The 18,589-nt window shown below is 32.1% G+C and overlaps 1 protein-coding gene across 1 annotated transcript; it reads left to right on the top strand.

Moving 5' to 3' along the window:
- The first annotated feature begins 11,370 nt into the window (after positions 1–11,370).
- Positions 11,371–18,076, top strand: LOC101488939 (uncharacterized). Its single transcript, XM_073366297.1, has 8 exons — positions 11,371–11,688; positions 11,800–11,971; positions 12,683–12,845; positions 13,525–13,725; positions 14,087–14,332; positions 15,761–15,908; positions 16,592–16,814; positions 17,666–18,076. The coding sequence occupies exons 1-8, from the start codon at positions 11,371–11,373 to the stop codon at positions 18,001–18,003; spliced, it is 1,809 nt and encodes a 602-aa protein (XP_073222398.1). The 3' UTR covers positions 18,004–18,076.
- The last annotated feature ends 513 nt before the right edge of the window (positions 18,077–18,589 follow it).

Genomic DNA, 18,589 nt, shown 5'->3' with positions numbered 1-18,589 from the left:
ATCCCTAAAAACAGTAAAAATCTGCGTTTTATGGTTGCTGGTGCGCGTCGCGCGCCCCAGGCGCGGAAAAACGCGCTCCAGGCGCGCGTTGGCAGAGTCAAATCCTGAGAAATGCGCTCCAAGCGCTCCAGGACGCGCTCCAGGCGCATTTCATCTACTGTCTGATGTATTTTGCATTTTTCTCATCTTTGGCGTCTGAATTTGGTCTCGGTGTCTTCATGAAAGTTGTAAATATGGATCTTAGCTTTCATTAGCACGTGGAGTGACACTAATTGGACATCTAGAACTCCAGATATGGCTGAAATACTCCACATATGTCATGTTGATTTTTCATCAAAATTCAGCACTGCACTAAAATAAAACGCAATGTAAAATTACGACAAATTCCTACTTAATCAACGGAATAAAAACAAAAAACATTTTATTAACTCAAAGAACAAAAATCAACAAAATGTATTAAATAAATCCTTAATTTAACTGATGATTGAGGATAAATAAGACTAAAACAGTGGGAAAATATGCATATGATGAAGAGTCATCAAGTAGATTGTAAGAAATCCTATCAAGGTTGATAGGTGACTTGATTGAACTCCTTTTTGGGTGGAAAGGTTTTAACTTTGTAATAGATCAAGGTTGATCTGAACTAGGTGTTGTAAAACCAAGAAGGTTCTTTGTTTTAAACACTTAGTGGGAAATCTTACGGTTGTGAGGACTGGATGTAACCAAGGTTGGGTGAACCAGGATATATCGTTGTGTGGTATCTCTTCCCTTATCTATTTACTTTCAGTTTGATTGATTATCAAGTTAAATACCTAAATTGAATTACTGATTTTAACTAACCAAGAACGTTCTCTGTTTTCTAGTTAAAACCAAGAACGTTCTTCGTTTTCTGTTTTCACAACCAAGATCAATCTTGAGTTATTTTCTTAAGTTTTTAATAGGAATTTTTAAAAGGTGCATTTACAATTCAAAACCCCCCTTCCTTGTAAATCGACATTGTTACTTCAAAAAACTCCCCCTCAATTGATGCAATAAGTGAATTTGGCAGAAAATTAAAAACATGCATATAATTTGAACATAAGCAGTTTTCCATTAATTCATTTCAAAGATACAAAATGTCAAATTTGCAACAACATATATAGAAGTTCCTAATTACAAAAAGGACTTCTACAAACATAATAAAAACTAACTTAATTATCCCCCTTTCTCATACAAAAAGGAAGTAGCAAAAGATCCTATTTAGCAAGCGATGGAGAATACCCTTCAGAAGATGAAGATTTTTTAGGGCCAGGGATCGGCTGAGGAGTGGAAGAAAGATTAATGAAGGGAGGGTTCAACCTAGTTTGGGAGCAAGTTGATCTGTCATCCAAGTGTGTAATATAGTGGTTTCCTGATCCTGCTGAGTCTGACATGCCATAATGGTTTGAAGGGTAACCATGATTTCAGTGTTTGATGGTTCAGCCTTGGGAGGAGGAGTAGGGGGATGAATGGAGGTAAGAGGAGTGGTAGCAACGATTGTGGTCGAGTGAATAAGTGAAATGCAAATAGATGCAAGAGTGGCAAAAGAGGTAGCCATTGGGGGTAAGGGATCAGAAGATGATTGTTGGTTTAGGAATGGGCCAGGAGTGTCTGGAAAGAATAAAAGCTGACTAATTCCAAAAATGGAGGAACTGGTTTTTTGTGGGGAAATGAAAAGAGGAGACATGTGCTGACATGATGGTTAGGAATTAATGTACACAAGTCATGTGTACGAGAATAGAGTATTTGTGCGTAAGAGAGGAAGTCTATGGAGGATATAGGTGATGGTTGAGGAAAAACGGAGAAAGTAGGAGAATTGATAAAATCTTCTGGAGAACATTCTCGGATTGGCGGATAACATTCTTGAGCAGGTTCAACCATTGCTTATGTTGATTGTTCAGATGATTGGTGTGGTGAGTTGGGGCTGGTGCAGTAGTAACTCTTCTACTTGCTGAGCGTTTTCTTTTAAGAATTTTTGGTGGAAAGGTGGGAGTGGGAATAGTTTTGGAGGAGGTTTTCTTCATGTGAGAGATGTTTTTGGAAGAAAACTTGGAGATTTTAAGGAGGTTTTCTCATTTGTGAAAGGGATTTGGAAGTGCCTAAAGATTTGGGTGAAGATCATCCCATAAAAGTCTGTGTTCTTTTTGTAATATTTGGTGGCAGCAGATATCATGTGGTGAATGATGATGTGTGGAAGGTTTAGACGTTTGCAGATATGGTAGATGATCAAGGCATCATTGTTAGATACATACTCATGACTTCCACAGTAGGGAAATATGGCATGTTGGCCAATGCTCTTGAAAACCTTTGGAATGGGTTTAAGATAAGTTGAAAGGTAGCGAGTGGACCCTTCTTGGAACAAATAAGAGATCACCTCTGTCTGTTTTAAGTTTAGAGCATCATACCATTTGCTTCCAAAAATGGCAGGCCCTTCTGTTAGAAGGTCAAGAATGGAGGCCAGAGTGTTAGGTGTCAGCCTGATTTTAATCCCTTTGATTTTGGAAACGATGAGGGATTTGTAAGGAAATGTGTTGGCTTGACAATAAAAGCCCTAACCACATCTGGATAAAAAACATTCAAATGTATGCAAAAATGAAGTTTATCCCAAGGCATTAGTGTGATGTTTGACTGCATTTCCATCCACAATCAGGTTGTCCAAGACAAAACTCTTCCAACTCTAATGGGGCGCTGAGCCCATTTCTCTTTGAAGAGTTTTGAGATTTTGGAGGGGATGAGATGAATACTTTGAAGTTTGGATGGAGGAGAACATTGTGGCGAAGAATCTGGGATTGGGGACGGGGAATGTTCTGGAGTGGGAGAACGTTTTGTTTTTGGTGAGGGAGAGGGTTCATGGGCTAGTGAACGTTCTTGAACTGGAGAACTTTCTAGGTTTGGTGAGGGAGATGGTTCACGGGCTGGAGAACGTTGTGTGTTTGGTGAAGGAGAAGGTTCACGAGCTGGGGAACGTTCTTGAACTGGAGAACATTTTGGAGAGGGGGGTTCAACATTTCTCAATGTCAGTTTAGAGGCAGTTGTTTTCCTTCTCTATGGGTTTCTAAGATTATTTTTTACTAGGAATTGAGATAGTGTGATGGTGGTTTTTATTTTCAAGGATCGTGGTTTGGTTTGGTGATTTTAGGAGAAGGCTGAGATGGTTTTGTGAAGATCATTCCAAGATTGTTCTTGCTATTTCTTGTAGTGTTCTATTCTTTCGTTCAACAACTCCATTTTGTTGTGGAGTTCTTGCACATGATAGATTATGAGAAATGTAAGTTCATCAAAGAAGGATTTAAAAGAAACATTTATGAATTCTCCTCCATGATCACTTCTTACAGAAATAATATTGGATTCCTTTTTATTTTGTACCTTTTTGCAAAAAAAAAAAATTAATGCATCGAATGCATCATCTTTCTGTTTTAAAAATAATACCCCATGTTATCTTGAAAAATCGTCAACAATAATGAAATCATATTTCATTCCACCTAGATTTGTTGTTTTGATTGGCCCAAAAAGATCCATGTAAAGTAATGCAAGAGTTCTATTTGTAGTTACAAAATCTTTTGAATGAATACTACTCTTGACTTGCTTTCCTTTTGTGCAAGCTTCACACATTTCATCTTTATCAAAATTGAGTTTGGGCAATCCTCTAACAAGATCTAGCTTTGAAATCCTCTCCGTTCCGAAAACAGTTTGGAGAACGTTCTCCTTTCTGCAGATTTTTCAAAACAGGTTCAACTTTATTTGAGGAACGATATTTCCCTTTAAAATTTTTTTTGCTTTTAATATTTTCATCTCTTTTCTTAAAGTAGCAATTAAATTTCAGATGTCCAAGTTTTTTACAATATGAGCATTTGGTTTTACATTTTTCTTCCTTTCTTTCTGGAACAAAAAGTTTTTTATACATTTTTGTTTTTTGAGATTGATTAAAACTAAGACCAGCTTTATCAAGGATTCCTACTTGAGATCCCATGATTTTTTGAAATGTTTCAGTGGCTTTAGCAAAATTTGACAAATCCTTTTTAAGAAGTTTATTGTCAGTTTTAAGGAGAACGTTCTCCGTTTTAGCTGCAGAGCGTTCTTGACATTTTTGACTTTCTAAACTTTGTTGTTGTATTTCTTTTAGTTCTTGAATGATATTGTTGAAGATATTATTCATAGCCTGAGATTTTTCTTTTTCTTCTTTCTCCTTATGAAAATGTTCTTTTAAAGAACTATATTTTTGAATAAGAAGGTTTGAATCGTTTAGCAATTATCAAATTCTTTTCCCACTTTTGTACATAAATAACAATGTTCAGAATTTATTACCTCATCTTCTTCTGTATTTTTCCATCAAGCATATGTTGGCTTCCTCACCTTCTTCTGTATCTGATTCTACTGAATCATCCCACGTGGCCATCATTGATTTCTTTTTGAAAGGAAATCATTTTTGTGGCTTTTTATTTAAGGGAGATCCTGCTTTTGAATGTCCTAATTTATTACATCCAAAGCATGTGCCTTGACTCTTGTCCACTTATGTTTGGGATTTTGGTTTTGAAATCCCTTTTTAATTTGGTCTCTTCTTTTCATCATTCTCTGTATCTTTCTGGTGAGAAGAGCAATTTCTTCATCAACATCTTCTTGTCTAGTTTCTTCTAGTTCCTCCTTTGTTTGTATTGTTACACTTTCTTGATATGCCTTTAGAGCTATTGCCTTTCCTTTCTTGACTGGTTTGTCTTCTTGCAACAATACTTCATGTGCTCTTAAGGTTCCAATTAGTTCTTCCAGGGGAAGTGCTTCAAGGTTCTTGGCCTGACTTATAGCTGTTACCATTGGTCTCCATATGATTGGAAGACACCTCATGATTTTTCTTATTCTATCTTGTATTGAGTAAGCTTTGCCAAGAGAACGCATTTCATTCACTATTGTTGTGAATCTTGAGTTCATTTCATCAATAGTTTCTCCTTCTTGCATTTCGAACAGTTCGAATTTTCTTATGCCAATGTCTATTCTTGTTTCTTTGACATGGCTTGTTCCTTCATGACGAGTTTATAGTGTATCCCATACTTCTTTAGCAGTTGTACATTCATCAACTCTTTCACTTTCTTTCCTACTCAAAGCACATGATAAGAATAACTTAGCTTTAGAGTTTAGGAGTACCTTAGTTTTATCGTCAGCTGTCCAATATGCTTCTTTCTTTGCAGCAAAGGTTGAATCATTTTGATTAACTCTTGGTATGAAATGAAATCTCCATCTGTAATGATGCGCCACATTCCTATATCTTGAGATTTCATAAACAGCTTCATCTTATTCTTCCAGTAGTAAAAATCAGATCCATCAAAGTAAAATGGTCTATTTGAAGATCCTCCTTCAATAATGTATTTTACTCTGATACCAATTGAAGAAGCAATGTCGATTTACAAGGAATGGGGTTTGAATTGTAAATATCTCTATTTGAAAATTTCCAAAAAATACTTAAAAATTCAACTCAAGAATGACATTGATTTAAGAAAACTGAAAACAGATAACGTTATTGGTTAGTTTAAAATCCGAAATTCAGTTTACGTTTTTAACTCAAGTGATTAATTAGACTTGATAAATAAAGAGATAAGAGAAAAAAATACCACACACGGATGTATCCTGGTTCACCCAACTTGGGTTACGTCCAATCCTCACAATTATGAGATTTTCCACTAAGTGTTCAAAATAAAGAACCTTCTTGGTTTTACAACACCTAGCTCAAATCAATCTTGATCTGTTACAAACTTCAATCCTTTCCACCCAGAAAGAGATTTAATCAGTTCACCTATCAACCTTGATAGGATTTCTTACAATCTACCCAAACTACACTAAACTCTTATAGTTTGAATTTTACAATAATAAAGAGATTGTTTTGATAGAATCTGAGATGTCTCAACTCTTGTTTGAGATTGGATTCTTTAAAGAATTAAGTACAATTATAATCGAGTAATGAAAAGTGATTAGATTGATTCTTCTTTGAATGATGAAAGAGTTTCAAATATGTGAATGTGAGTGATTTTGCAAGACTTGTTAGCACTTGAAATTCTGCAGTTTCCCTAAGCATTGGCCTTCCTTTTATAGGCTTTTCAGAGCAATTAATAATGGTCAAAAGAGCTATTGGTAGTGCCCTATCAGCTTTGACTAAAAACCAATATATATGAATAAATATATTTCAGTCTTTGAAGACTTTTTGAACTCTGTTTGACTGAACTGATTTCTTCGTTCTTAGTCAGTTTTATCATGTGTTTAATGATCATTTATACTTTAGATATATTTGTTGATGTCATTGCTTTGATCTGGAGTTTTGATTATGTCAAAAACAGCTTGGAGAACGATGATGAACTTCTGCAGAATGTTTAATGAAAATTCTGGAGATTGATGATCAATCTGGAGTCCTATTCTTTGAACTTGATGGAGATTGATAATCAATCTGGTGGTTTAGTCTTGATTATTTTGGATCTCTTCCTAATTAATCTAGACGTCTTGTTCTTTTCAAGATAGTTTATCTTACTTGACAGTTTAAGCTGGAGAAAGTTCAGATATGTCTGGTCTTGCTAATTTGGGATATTCTCTCTTTGTGATTCAAGTAGTTTCTTCGAATCTTATTATCTCAGTTTGTTCCTTGCCAGGTGCTGATCATATTGATATAAAATTCATATCCTAAAACATCCTTTAACTAGTGGATATTGATTGATCTTGGAGTATTTATGATCAGTCTTGGTCTTGGAGAACATTCTCCGTTTTCACATATTTTGTCCAAAATGTTCTCATTTCTTATCTGTTCAGTTTTTATCTTTTATTGTTGATTTTTTGGTTTTGCTTGAGTCCTATCTTTGAATTAATCCACTCAAAAGAACAAGTTAAATTAACATAACATTTAGAATCATAATTAACATCCTTAATTAACCTTTGTTTATTTTCATCAAAACTTAAATTGAGAGTTTGTCTTAACAAATTCTTCATTTTGATTTTGTTCGTATTTTGTTCATATTGAGTTTATAAATTATTCATATTGATACTTTTCAGATGTTGTACATAAATCTTGATCAAATCTTCTTGTAAATAATTCATATCATCTTGTGATATGTTTTGATCAAATCTTCTTCAAATCTCGACCATATCTTCCTTTCAACTTGGTCAAATATTTTCTTCAACCATAAATTTGAATCAAATCTTATTTTATATTTTCTTCAAAAACATTTGACCATATCTTCTTTTCAACTTGGTCAAAGATTTTCTTCAAAAATATGAATCTTCTTTCATACTCCATGAAGTCAAATATATTGTTCTCATGAACTACTTTTGTTAACATCAAAACTCTAAGTATAAAACCAAATTGGTTCCAACAAAAAAGTGCATTTCTAAATGGGTATATAAGTGAAGAAGTCTATGTTAAGCAACACCCAGGTTTTGAAAGTTCTGAATTTCCAAATCATGTATTTAAACTTAGGAAATCATAGTATGGTCTAAAGCAAAACACCTAGGGTATGGTATGATAGACTAAGTAACTTCTTGCTTAAAAATAATTTTGAAAGAGAACAAGTAGACAACAACTTATTTAGAAAATCAATTGGAGATAACACTCTCATCGTTCAAATTTATGATGATAACATTATTTTTTTATCTACTAATGACACCATTTGTCAAGAATTTGCTAAATTGATGCAACTTGAATTTCAAATGAGTATGATAGGAGAACTTAAGTTCTTCTTAGGGATACAAATTCAACAAAGTCAAAAAGGCATATACATTCATCAAACCAAATATACAAAAGAGCTTATCAAGAAGTTTAAAATGAATTATTGAAAACCCATGGCTACACCAATGCATCCTACATGTTCACTTGAAAAGAATGAATCATGCCAAAAGGTTGACCATAAAACATATAGAGGAATGATTAGATCATTGCTTTACTGATAAGACCGCAAGTGCACGATGTTATCGCATAATAAAAATTATCGTTTCCACAAGGACTTTGTTATGAGTACTAGTGTCTCTTTACTATGAGAATTAGCTAAAAAGTAAATGTTCATAATGATTTTTTTGTTTAAAATTCACAATAAAAATAAAGCCTTGAGAATGTAGTTTTTCACAATGATGGATACAATAAAATTAACCTTCTTTAAGTTATGGGTGTTAAACTCTTAAAAATAAGATAAATAATTATAACTAATGCCTTCTTATAGAACAAAAGTGTATTTTAAACTAATAACCAACCTATTTTCATGATTGATGTATTAGTAAAATCCTTTAAGAGAAGATATCTTTCATGATTTCAAGAGAACTAAAATCTATTTCATGATTTGATTCTCTTGTCCAATCTTAGGGGTCATATATCAACTCTATCTTTCGGTATATTATTTGATATCTAAATATGAATGTGATTCTTACTAAGATTGGATTAAATGATCAACACCTATGACAAAAAGAAATAGAAATTGTTAGAGATCCAACGTTGGAAATCCTACAATCTCAAGATAAGGAGTATCTACTCACATATGATCATAGTAGAATCAAGGCTTAAATATACAAACATTGAAAATATAAAATAACAGAATAAAATAACAAAGCAAAAATAGAAAACTGAATATTATTGAAACTAGAAAATTTATAAGAGAAATTCAAGAACAAAAGAAAGAGTAACAAGAGATTGTGAGTAGGAATATGTGTCTAAAATGGAGTATTTTCGCCCTTTTTATAGCCTAAGTGTCTTCATGAGCTTTAATTACAAGAAAATTTGTCCAGAATTTGCTAAATGAATGCAGCTTGAATTTCAAATAAGTATGATAGAATAACTTAAGTTCTTCTTAGGGATACAAATTAAGCAAAGTAAACAAGGCATATACATTCATCAAACCAAATATACAAAAGAGCTTCTCAAGAAGTTTAAAATAAATAATTGTAAACCTATGGCTACACCAATGCACCCTACTTGTTCACTTGAAAAGAATGAATCAGGCCAAAAGGTTGACCATAAATCATATAGAGGAATGATTAGATCATTGCTTTACCTCACTGCCTTCAAAATTGATATTATGTTTAGTGTGTGTGCAAGATTTCAGGCTGATCCAAGGGAATCACATTTAACTGCTATTAAGAGGATCCTTAGATACTTAAAAGGTACTGCCAACCTTAACTTATTTTACAAGATATCTACTAAGTACAAATTAGTGGCTATTGTGATGCTGATTATGCTGGAGACAAACTTAAGAGAAAAAAACACAAGGGAAAACTACACATTTCTTGATGAAAACTTAATCTCATGGTCAAGCAATGTCAATAATAGAGACTGAATACATTTTAGTAGCTGATTGTAGTTCTCAATTGCTATGGATGAAACATCAACTAGAAGATTACAAGATTTTTGAGTGTAACATTCTCATATTTTGTGACAACACTTCTGCCATTTGCCTAACCAAGAACCAATCCTTCATTCTGTACCAAACACATAAAAATCAAATATAATTTCATTAGGGACATTGTTCAAAAAGGAGTACTAAATATCCAATCTATAGACACTAAACACCAATGGGCTGACATATTCATCAAACCACTAGTTGAAGATAGATTTGACTTCATTAGAAAAAATCTAAATCTTACCTTTATACCTGAATGATGTTGTGTCAAGCTTAGAGTAGTTTAGATTCATACTAGGACCACTTTTATGTTATGTTGATTCTATTAAAAAAAGGGCAAATATATAAATATATAAAATTCACTTTAAATATTTTTGTCTGATGACAAATAGGGGAGAAAGATATTTAAGAACAATAATGTGGGGATATAATAAAAAAAAATACATACCGTAAAATGTACCATTAGTTTTGTAATTTTTCTTGAACTTTGCCTTCTTTTTAAACCAAAAATAAGAGGTAACAATAAAATAAATAATTTTGAATCACTTTTTTTTTTCTTAACTAATAAATTGATTATTATTTTTTATGAATCAAAAACTTATTTTTAAATCCAACAAAAATACGTCATTTCATAAAAAAAAAATTCATTTCAATGTTTATAACTATAACCGTTATACTTTCTTTCTATTCATTTCAATAAAGTTTGTTATTTTTGATGTCATTATTTATCTTTATCCTATAATATCTTTAATTATTTATTATCTTATATCATAAATTTTAATCTCTGTAATAAATAACTAAAGATATTATTGACAGATTAATAATTAATATTTCATTGAATTTTAAAAATTTCAATTAAATAGAATTAAAATTTTCTTGCAAATGTGATAGCTACAACAATTTTCTACATTTTTTGAAAAATATTCATTCATTATTGTTAGCAATAACCAATTAAGAAAATTTTAAATGTTATTTCGCTAACACTTTTAATGAATTTTATTTAGTTATTGTAATTTTTCAAATAATACTAAATATTTAAATAATTTTTTATTACTTCATTTGACTATTAATCGGCGGTATTGATATATGTTCACTTACCACATGTATAATAGAAATACTTATGTCTAAATTGTCATTAAAAATAATTAAATTATACTTTTAGTCCATTAAGTTATTTTTAAATTTCATTTTATTCTCTTAAATTTTATTTATTTTATTTTGGTTCTTTATATCATAAAAACTGGACATTTTAATTCTTTAAATTATTTTCATTCTCTTTAATCTATTAAGTCATTTTAAGTTACAAAAGTCAATCAATTTAATCTCTTAAATTATAATGTTAGACAATATATTAAAAATAACAAAAGTGTATTATATTTACAACCTAAGAAAACAAAATATTTAATGTTTACAATTTAATAGAACAAAAATTATTTGATGAATCAAAGATATAATATTTATAATTCAAGAAAACAAAATTAAATAAATAAAAATATTTATAACTTAAATCACTAAAATAAACCTAAAAATAACTTAATGAATAAAAAATACAATTTAATTTGAAAAATTGTGAATAAATTATTCGGATATAATTAAAATCAACCATGTATATTCCCATTAATTATATATATTCTTTAAGAGTACTCCATATATTTTACCTTCAAATCTTAGATTCTAGTAAAACAAAGTTAAAGAGTCTGATTTTAATTGGTTGTAATTCACCAACATTTTTGAAATACGACATAAAATTTACCATATTATTATTACCGTCTTACATTATTGGAGAAGCCGCGTAATGCGCGCCACCAACATGACCCGTTTGTCTGAATCGGGTCGAACATTGACCCGTGTTGTCTGAATAGTACGCGTGTCGAAAACAAAGTACGACAAAAGCTAATAAAGAACCGAGCATAGGAGAGAGAGAGAGAGATTAAATAAAGAACACTTGAGATCCGGCTCAACAGGAAGCTGAGCTTAGCTCAATTTTATTTGTGTGAGAATGAGGTATGGCGGTGGAAGAAGGAGGCGAATGTTGTTACAACCGTTTCTTGTTTTGTGTGCCACGGTGACAGGTGTGGGATTATTGATAATGGCGTTGAGGCCGTTGGATCCACCACCCATAATGGTTAATTATGTAAGAAATTCCGAGGTCGTAGAGTTTAATAGCTCTAGTTTGGATGTGTTTCATAACTCCAGTTTGGATAATAGCTCCGGTTTGGATGTCGGTGGTGGGCCGATCGAAGAGAAAACGTGTGCGACGGTGGAAGAGATGGGGAAGGATTTTGAAAGTGGTGTTGTTGGGAAAGAAACGCTGAAAGTTAGGAGAATTATCGAGGAGCATTTCGTTTTGAATGGTAGTTACTTGCTTTGTTTGGTTTTAGATTCACTCATTCTCTCTGTTTTTTTTTTTTTTTTTTTTTTTTTTTAGTTAAAGGTTAGGGATTTGGATAATAGCTCCGGTTTGGATGTCGGTGGTGGGCCGATCGAAGAGAAAACGTGTGCGACGGTGGAAGAGATGGGGAAGGATTTTGAAAGTGGTGTTGTTGGGAAAGAAACGCTGAAAGTTAGGAGAATTATCGAGGAGCATTTCGTTTTGAATGGTAGTTACTTGCTTTGTTTGGTTTTAGATTCACTCATTCTCTCTGTTTTTTTTTTTTTTTTTTTTTATATATAGTTAAAGGTTAGAGATTAGTGTTTATGTTAATTTCCCAGATCTTAATACTCTTTCGGCATCTTAGCTCACCAACGAGCTAGCTATGCACGACTCTGGTTTCTGCTCTTTGATTTTTTGTTTTTCTTTTTAAATTAGAGAAGAGAAAATTATTATTAATAACGGTGGTACTAAGAACCATTTTTACGATGGTCTCGTTCCAGATTTAAACTATATCCTTAGAAGTTACAATGTCACGCTATTAACCATTAAGCGGACATAGCTGAACAAAACGTGAGCTTGTTAATGTTGTCGTGTTCAAGTGTTTTGATTTTTGGTTTTTCATATTCAAGATGTGAAGTTTATAAGCGTTGCATATAAGAATATTTTAAGTTAACTTGACACATAGAAACCAGTAATAATTTAAGTAAATGGAAGTGACGGTAAGTAATCACCACATCCATCAGGAAACACCTTCAATCTGAAGTGTTCATAGCTTTCCATTAATTGTATATATTTGAGAAATCCAAGTCATTAGTGTGCAATTCTTTGGCGAGATTCAAGGCATGAAATGTGTGAATAGGAATCATGTGCTTCTGAAAAAAAATGATATTGAATCAGAACATGATATGATTGATGACATTAGATTTTTTTGTTTCAGGTGCTTCAAGAGTCAGGGATTTGCCCCCTGACCAGTTCTGTAAACATGGATTTGTTCTTGGAAAGACTGCCGAGGCGGGGTTTGGCAATGAAATGTACAAGCTCTTATCGGCTGCAGCGCTGAGTATAATGTTAAACCGGTCCTTGATCATTGGCCAAACCAGGCATATTGGTTCTTTCCCAAGCCTTTCTTTTTTCATTTTTAAGAACTTTTGCACCTTTTTTTATGATGCCTGAAATCATAACTCATAGTTCCATATAGATTTTAGTTTGATGGTATTCCTTTATAAATAAGGGGTGCAAAATTTAGAGACTAGTAATATTTGATTTGCTCACCCTCAATTTTATTGAGATTACGATGCCAAACTTGTCTTTAGAGAATGAGCATCTGCTTCTTACGGCTCTCACATATATTCGTTTTAACTTTTTACATATTCCTCAGTGTTGTTTTCCAGTTAGTATTGTCAAATAGCGGCGGCTATAGTACTGTAGCATAGCGGAATTTTAACAAACTGCTATTGTTCTGCGATTTAATAGCAGTGTTATTTTCCATTTAGTATAAATTGTTTGTCAAACAGCAGCTATAACACTGTAGCGTAGCAGCATTTTGAATAAACTACTATTTTCTGCGATTGACAACACTGGTTCCAAAAACATTTTGCAACATTGAAATAGGAATTGATTTTCATGAGATTGAAAGTTTAGGGAACCTACTGCAGTTTGCCGTTGATAGATTACCATCTTGCTTTGGACATAGAATTATCTGCATACTTTACTATTAGGACATAGATTTATTTGTTTATCTTTCCATTGTCTCATTGTCGTCTTGGTTCTGTATTTCAGAAGCAGATATCCTTTCGAGGATTACATTTCATATTCCAGCTTTACCTTTACCATGAAAGAAATAAAGCATCTTTGGAGACTAAATGGTTGTGAAACCAATTATGGGAGGCAACTTGTTATGAGGACAGATGATTTTGAAAAGCCGACTCAAACAAATGTTCTATGTAGCAATTGGAAGGAGTGGAAACAACCTATCATTTGGTAAAGTGACATGGTTTTTCTACGTATTAATTATCAGGGTCCGTTTGTTACAACATTTTTTAGAAAATAATAATTTTTTCTATAAAAATAATCACTTTTAAGATTTTTCATCCATATGTTACAATATTTTAAAAAAATTTAAATTTGAAAAGAATCTAAGAGCTAATTCAAATGGGAAGCAGTTTTGAGTAGCTTCTCATAAAAACATTTTGGAGAGATACTTCTTTTAAAAAGTGATTTTCAGTATGATTAACAAATACATAAAAGCTTATGATTTTGTTTGAAAACTCTAAAACATATTCTTTAAATTATGGAATACCAAAATCACTTTTTTATAATGACTTTGAATCTTATGTCTTAGGTTTCAAGGAACTAATGATGCTATGGCAGCTCAATTTTTCTTAAAGAATATACACTCTCAGATGAGGGTTGCTGCCTTTGATTTATTTGGTGACCCAGAAGTTCTTCGATCGCAGCCGAATGTATTTGGGGAGCTCATGAGAGTTCTCATATCCCCTTCAAAAGACGTCGAGGCAGCGGTCAATTGGGTTATTGGTGGTGGGGAGAATCCTGATATCTCGTTGCATATGCGAATGCTTATGAAAAGGTAATATAAGTACTCAATAGTTAATACTTTCATTTGATGGGAATTAGCATGCTTCCTGTAACCAGTAGATCATCCACATATAGACAAATAAGAATAAATTATTTGTTGTTCTTACATTTCACATAGACTCCAAACTCTACTGAGCACTTTGAAAAGCCCTGCTGCTGCAAAAAGGCATTAATTCATTTGTTCTAGCCCTAGGTGCTTGCTTCAAACCATACAAAGCTCTCTTCAGTTTATGCACTTTATGCTGTCTTCTTCTATTGTTTCCCCTATCACCCCAACTTTTTCCAAAGTTTCAAACTTCTATATTATTGTGTTTATTTTTTCATCATTTCAACGTTCATTGGTTTATTTCATCCTGTAATTATAGGAATTGCACATGATTTATTTCATTTGATAATTGTTTATTTTATATTTATTTATTATTTTATAAATTACTAATATTTTAACATTTTTATTAGTCAAATAATTTGATTATATTTGAAGGGAATTTGATTATATGGTTTAGGGTATTAAAATAAAAGTTTAATTAATTAGCCTACATTAATTAAAATAGTCAAAATAATCTAATTATTTCAATTAGATCTTATTAAAATAAAACTTTGAATTTGATGGAAGGTTTTTTAAATTGTGGGTACTTTAGTATTTTTGAAAATAACCAACACTTCTTTCTCTTCTAATTCTTATCTCTTTCTTTTAAACCAATCAATACCTCAAATTTATCATATTTCTCATCTATTTCTCTATTCTCACACTCTCTCTCATCTATTTCTCTCTTCACTATTTCTTCTCACAACCAAACATAGTGTAAGAACACACCAAGTCCCACATGGACTAACACTTAGACTAGCATACACACTAACAGTGATAACTAACTTCCTTTAACAAAATCAACAATCTATTTAAATTACACTATATATCCAATAAAGTCTGGCTGATTGAAGTTCGATGGCCTTATTGGATATGATAACACTATATATCATATATATCCAATAAATCACATAATAAGGTACACTATATTCGATGGCATTAGCATATGATAACACTATCATGCAAATAGCATTTTTTCAGAAATTGGAGGAGAACAAATTTTTTAATAATTAAGTGACACTAATAATCATTTTACAATTATTTGCGTGGGGATTTAAACTTCGTCCCTTGAGATTATAATGCCAAACTCTTACCAATGAGCTGACACCTCATGGACATGCAAATAACATTATAAAGCAAAGAGTATGAAAGGAAAAGCCAAGTCACAACCAGTGTGTTTGGGTTGGTCTTTATGCTACCAACACTAGAAAATTGAAAACACGATTTTAGATGATTTCATGTTGTTTTGAATTATAGTATGCCGTCCTTACCTGTACCTTATTATGTGATGTGTTTAAATCATTGATGCTATTTGTGTTTTTTTTTCTTCTGAAGGCCCATAAGACCTTTGCAGGCTGCATTGCGTTGCATCAGAAAAGCCATAGAGAGTCAAAACCTAATATCAAGACCAAAGATTGTTGTGGTGTCAGATACACCTTCCCTTATTAAAAGTATTGTACCAAACATAAGTGAATTCGCAGAGGTAATTTTTCAATTCATCTTGGCTTATGATTCACATGCACATGTTGGTGTATGAATCTTTCTTGAGATTCATACGTATGCCACTCTTAATGCATAAAAAATATTTTTACTAGCAACAATTTATAAATTACTTATTTGGAACTAGGACTAGAAATCTGCTGTAATATATAATTTTGTTCATTATCTAGTTTTCTATTTCTAGCTTTTTAAGAAAAAAGGTTTAATTACACTTTTTGCTTTCTCGATTTTCACTAATTCGCATAATTGATCTCTATTTTAAAATCGTTTTGGTTCCTCACTCAAATTTTTTAACTAAAAAAATAGTGATTTGACCTATTTTAAATTATGTGGCATACGATGTCATGATATAGAACCATTAGCGACCTTAATTATTTATGTTGGTAATTAAATTACAAAAAATGAATAATTTCAAAAATTGAGTTTTTAAAGAGTTTTATTGCAATTTCATGGGTATTAATTATTCAGTATCATCGTACTATGTCACATTGTTTAAAATATGTCACATCACTATTTTTTAGTTAAAAAATTTGAGTGAGGACTAAAACTGTTGGATTTCAAAATAAATCAATTTTGCGAATTGTTAAAAATAGGAGGATCAAAACTACAATTAAACCTAATAAAAATTACTTGTCTTTGATTCTTATATGTATGCTCTTTGAGCAGGTTCTCCATTTTGATTATGAAAAGTTCAAAGGAAAAATGTATGAAGGTTCGCCCAAGTTAGATTTCAGAGTGAAGGATTGGGGTCCGGCACCCAGATGGGTTGCTTTTGTAGATTTTTTTCTTGCATCGCGCGCTAGATATGCCGTTGTTTCCGGAGCTCATAGGCGTGTTGGAACTACCTATGCTCAGTTAATGGCTGCACTGGCTGCAGCACACAATCTAGGTACTTTGCACTGCCTTTGTCCCTCAGTGTTGTTGTTTCTTTCTGTTATTCGTCATAGTTGCATGGAAATTGCTGTTTAGTACGAAAGAAAACATCATGCTTTTTCACAAAATTATTGTGACTGTTTAATTTTGTTAGATCAGCTTTTACTTGTTTCTGAATTTTTGTCTCTCTTGTACCTTGATTGCTTAGTTTCTCAAGCCTTGTATCTGTTGTAACGAATATAGTTTAAATTTCTTCGGAGACAAAATGTATCTATCTATTTGAATTGAAGCTTATATTATATTTAGACACTTTTTTACCTTTCAAAATTGACTTATAGTTAGTTAAGGACATGTAGTACTTGTATATGAAGCGTCGACACCTTTGGGATTAGGCATGTCTCTGTGTCCAACATATGTCAGTGTTTGTCACTTATACGACACATGTGCGACTACTCAAACAAGTGTCCCAATTTTTGTTGTTGCTTTGACACACTTTAGACACTCATCACACACATCTCTAACACATTAGATGTGTCCAAACAATAATGATCAATAAAGTGTTAAAGACATTAAATTTTGATTTAAACATTTTTAGTAGTAGTCTAGTAGATGGATAAATAAAGGTGAAAGACTATCGTATCTTGTTTTAGATTTTTTTTTTCAATTTCTTGTAACTGCTCAATTTAGATAAAGACGCATAAATTTTATAAATAATGTTCATATTAATTTGTCTCACAAAATTGTTTCAAAAGAACGTAGAGTGTTGGAAAGAGAGTTAAAAGAGTGTTGCTAGCACTATTCTGCATTAAATAGCATGCATAATGTCTATTCAAACATACTCCTGAAGCATCTGAAATTTTTCTTCAGGGGACAACTCTTCTGGTTCAAGTTTCTCATTCTTCACCAGTTTCCAGAGCAATTTACTAACAGACGGATTAAAGAATCAAATTGGTTGGGGACATGTGTGGAACAGATATGCTGGACCATTGAGTTGTCATAATCAAAGCAATCAATGTGCATTCACTCCACTTCTTCCACCAGCTTGGTGGGATGGAATTTGGCAATCACCAATTCCACGTGATATTAAACGTCTTTATGCCTATGGAGTTCAACTATCTGGTCTTGGCAATGTAGATACTGATTCACTTCAAAATTATTGTAATTCAAGGAAAACTGTTGTCAGAACTGTCACATTCAATTTGTAGCGTTTGGAAGTGTGAATGTGTGATATTTCACTGTATTATTTTTGGTATAACCTAATAATTTTTTATTCTAGAATTTGTTGCACCATTCTTTTCCCCATCCCCATTCATGCTAGTTCAATTTTTTAAAAAGCAAGGCTAATTTTCGGAATTTTTCCAAATTCTAGGATCCGTTAGTGAAAAAAATTCAATTTGGTAATAAAAAACGGGACTAATAATGCTACCGAAACTTTCAATAATTTATTTTTATTTTTTTATGTATTTTGAGTAAATATTGGGAGTTACGAGCAACTATGATTTGAATGGTTTAGTAAATCGATTAGTTAGTAGATAATATTGTTGAAATAACTGATTAGATTAGATGCAGGATAAAAATTAGCATCCTCACTTCAAAGATAACTTGAGAGGATAATATTAGTGCATGAACTAAATTTTAAAAATGATCACAATTCAACCTTTGTTCTCGTGACATTCATTTTTACTACAAATTTATCTATTTAAATTTTGTTGTGTTCTATTTAAATTTTTATAGAAATAATTTTAATTATAAATATAATATGCGGGTCGGTCTGAAAGTCCATAATTCATA

Source organism: Cicer arietinum, chromosome 3 (genome assembly GCF_000331145.2).
Source record: "Cicer arietinum cultivar CDC Frontier isolate Library 1 chromosome 3, Cicar.CDCFrontier_v2.0, whole genome shotgun sequence".
NCBI lineage: Eukaryota > Viridiplantae > Streptophyta > Magnoliopsida > Fabales > Fabaceae > Cicer > Cicer arietinum.
Note: the sequence above shows the minus strand (reverse complement) of the source record. Positions and strands in the feature narration are given on the sequence as shown.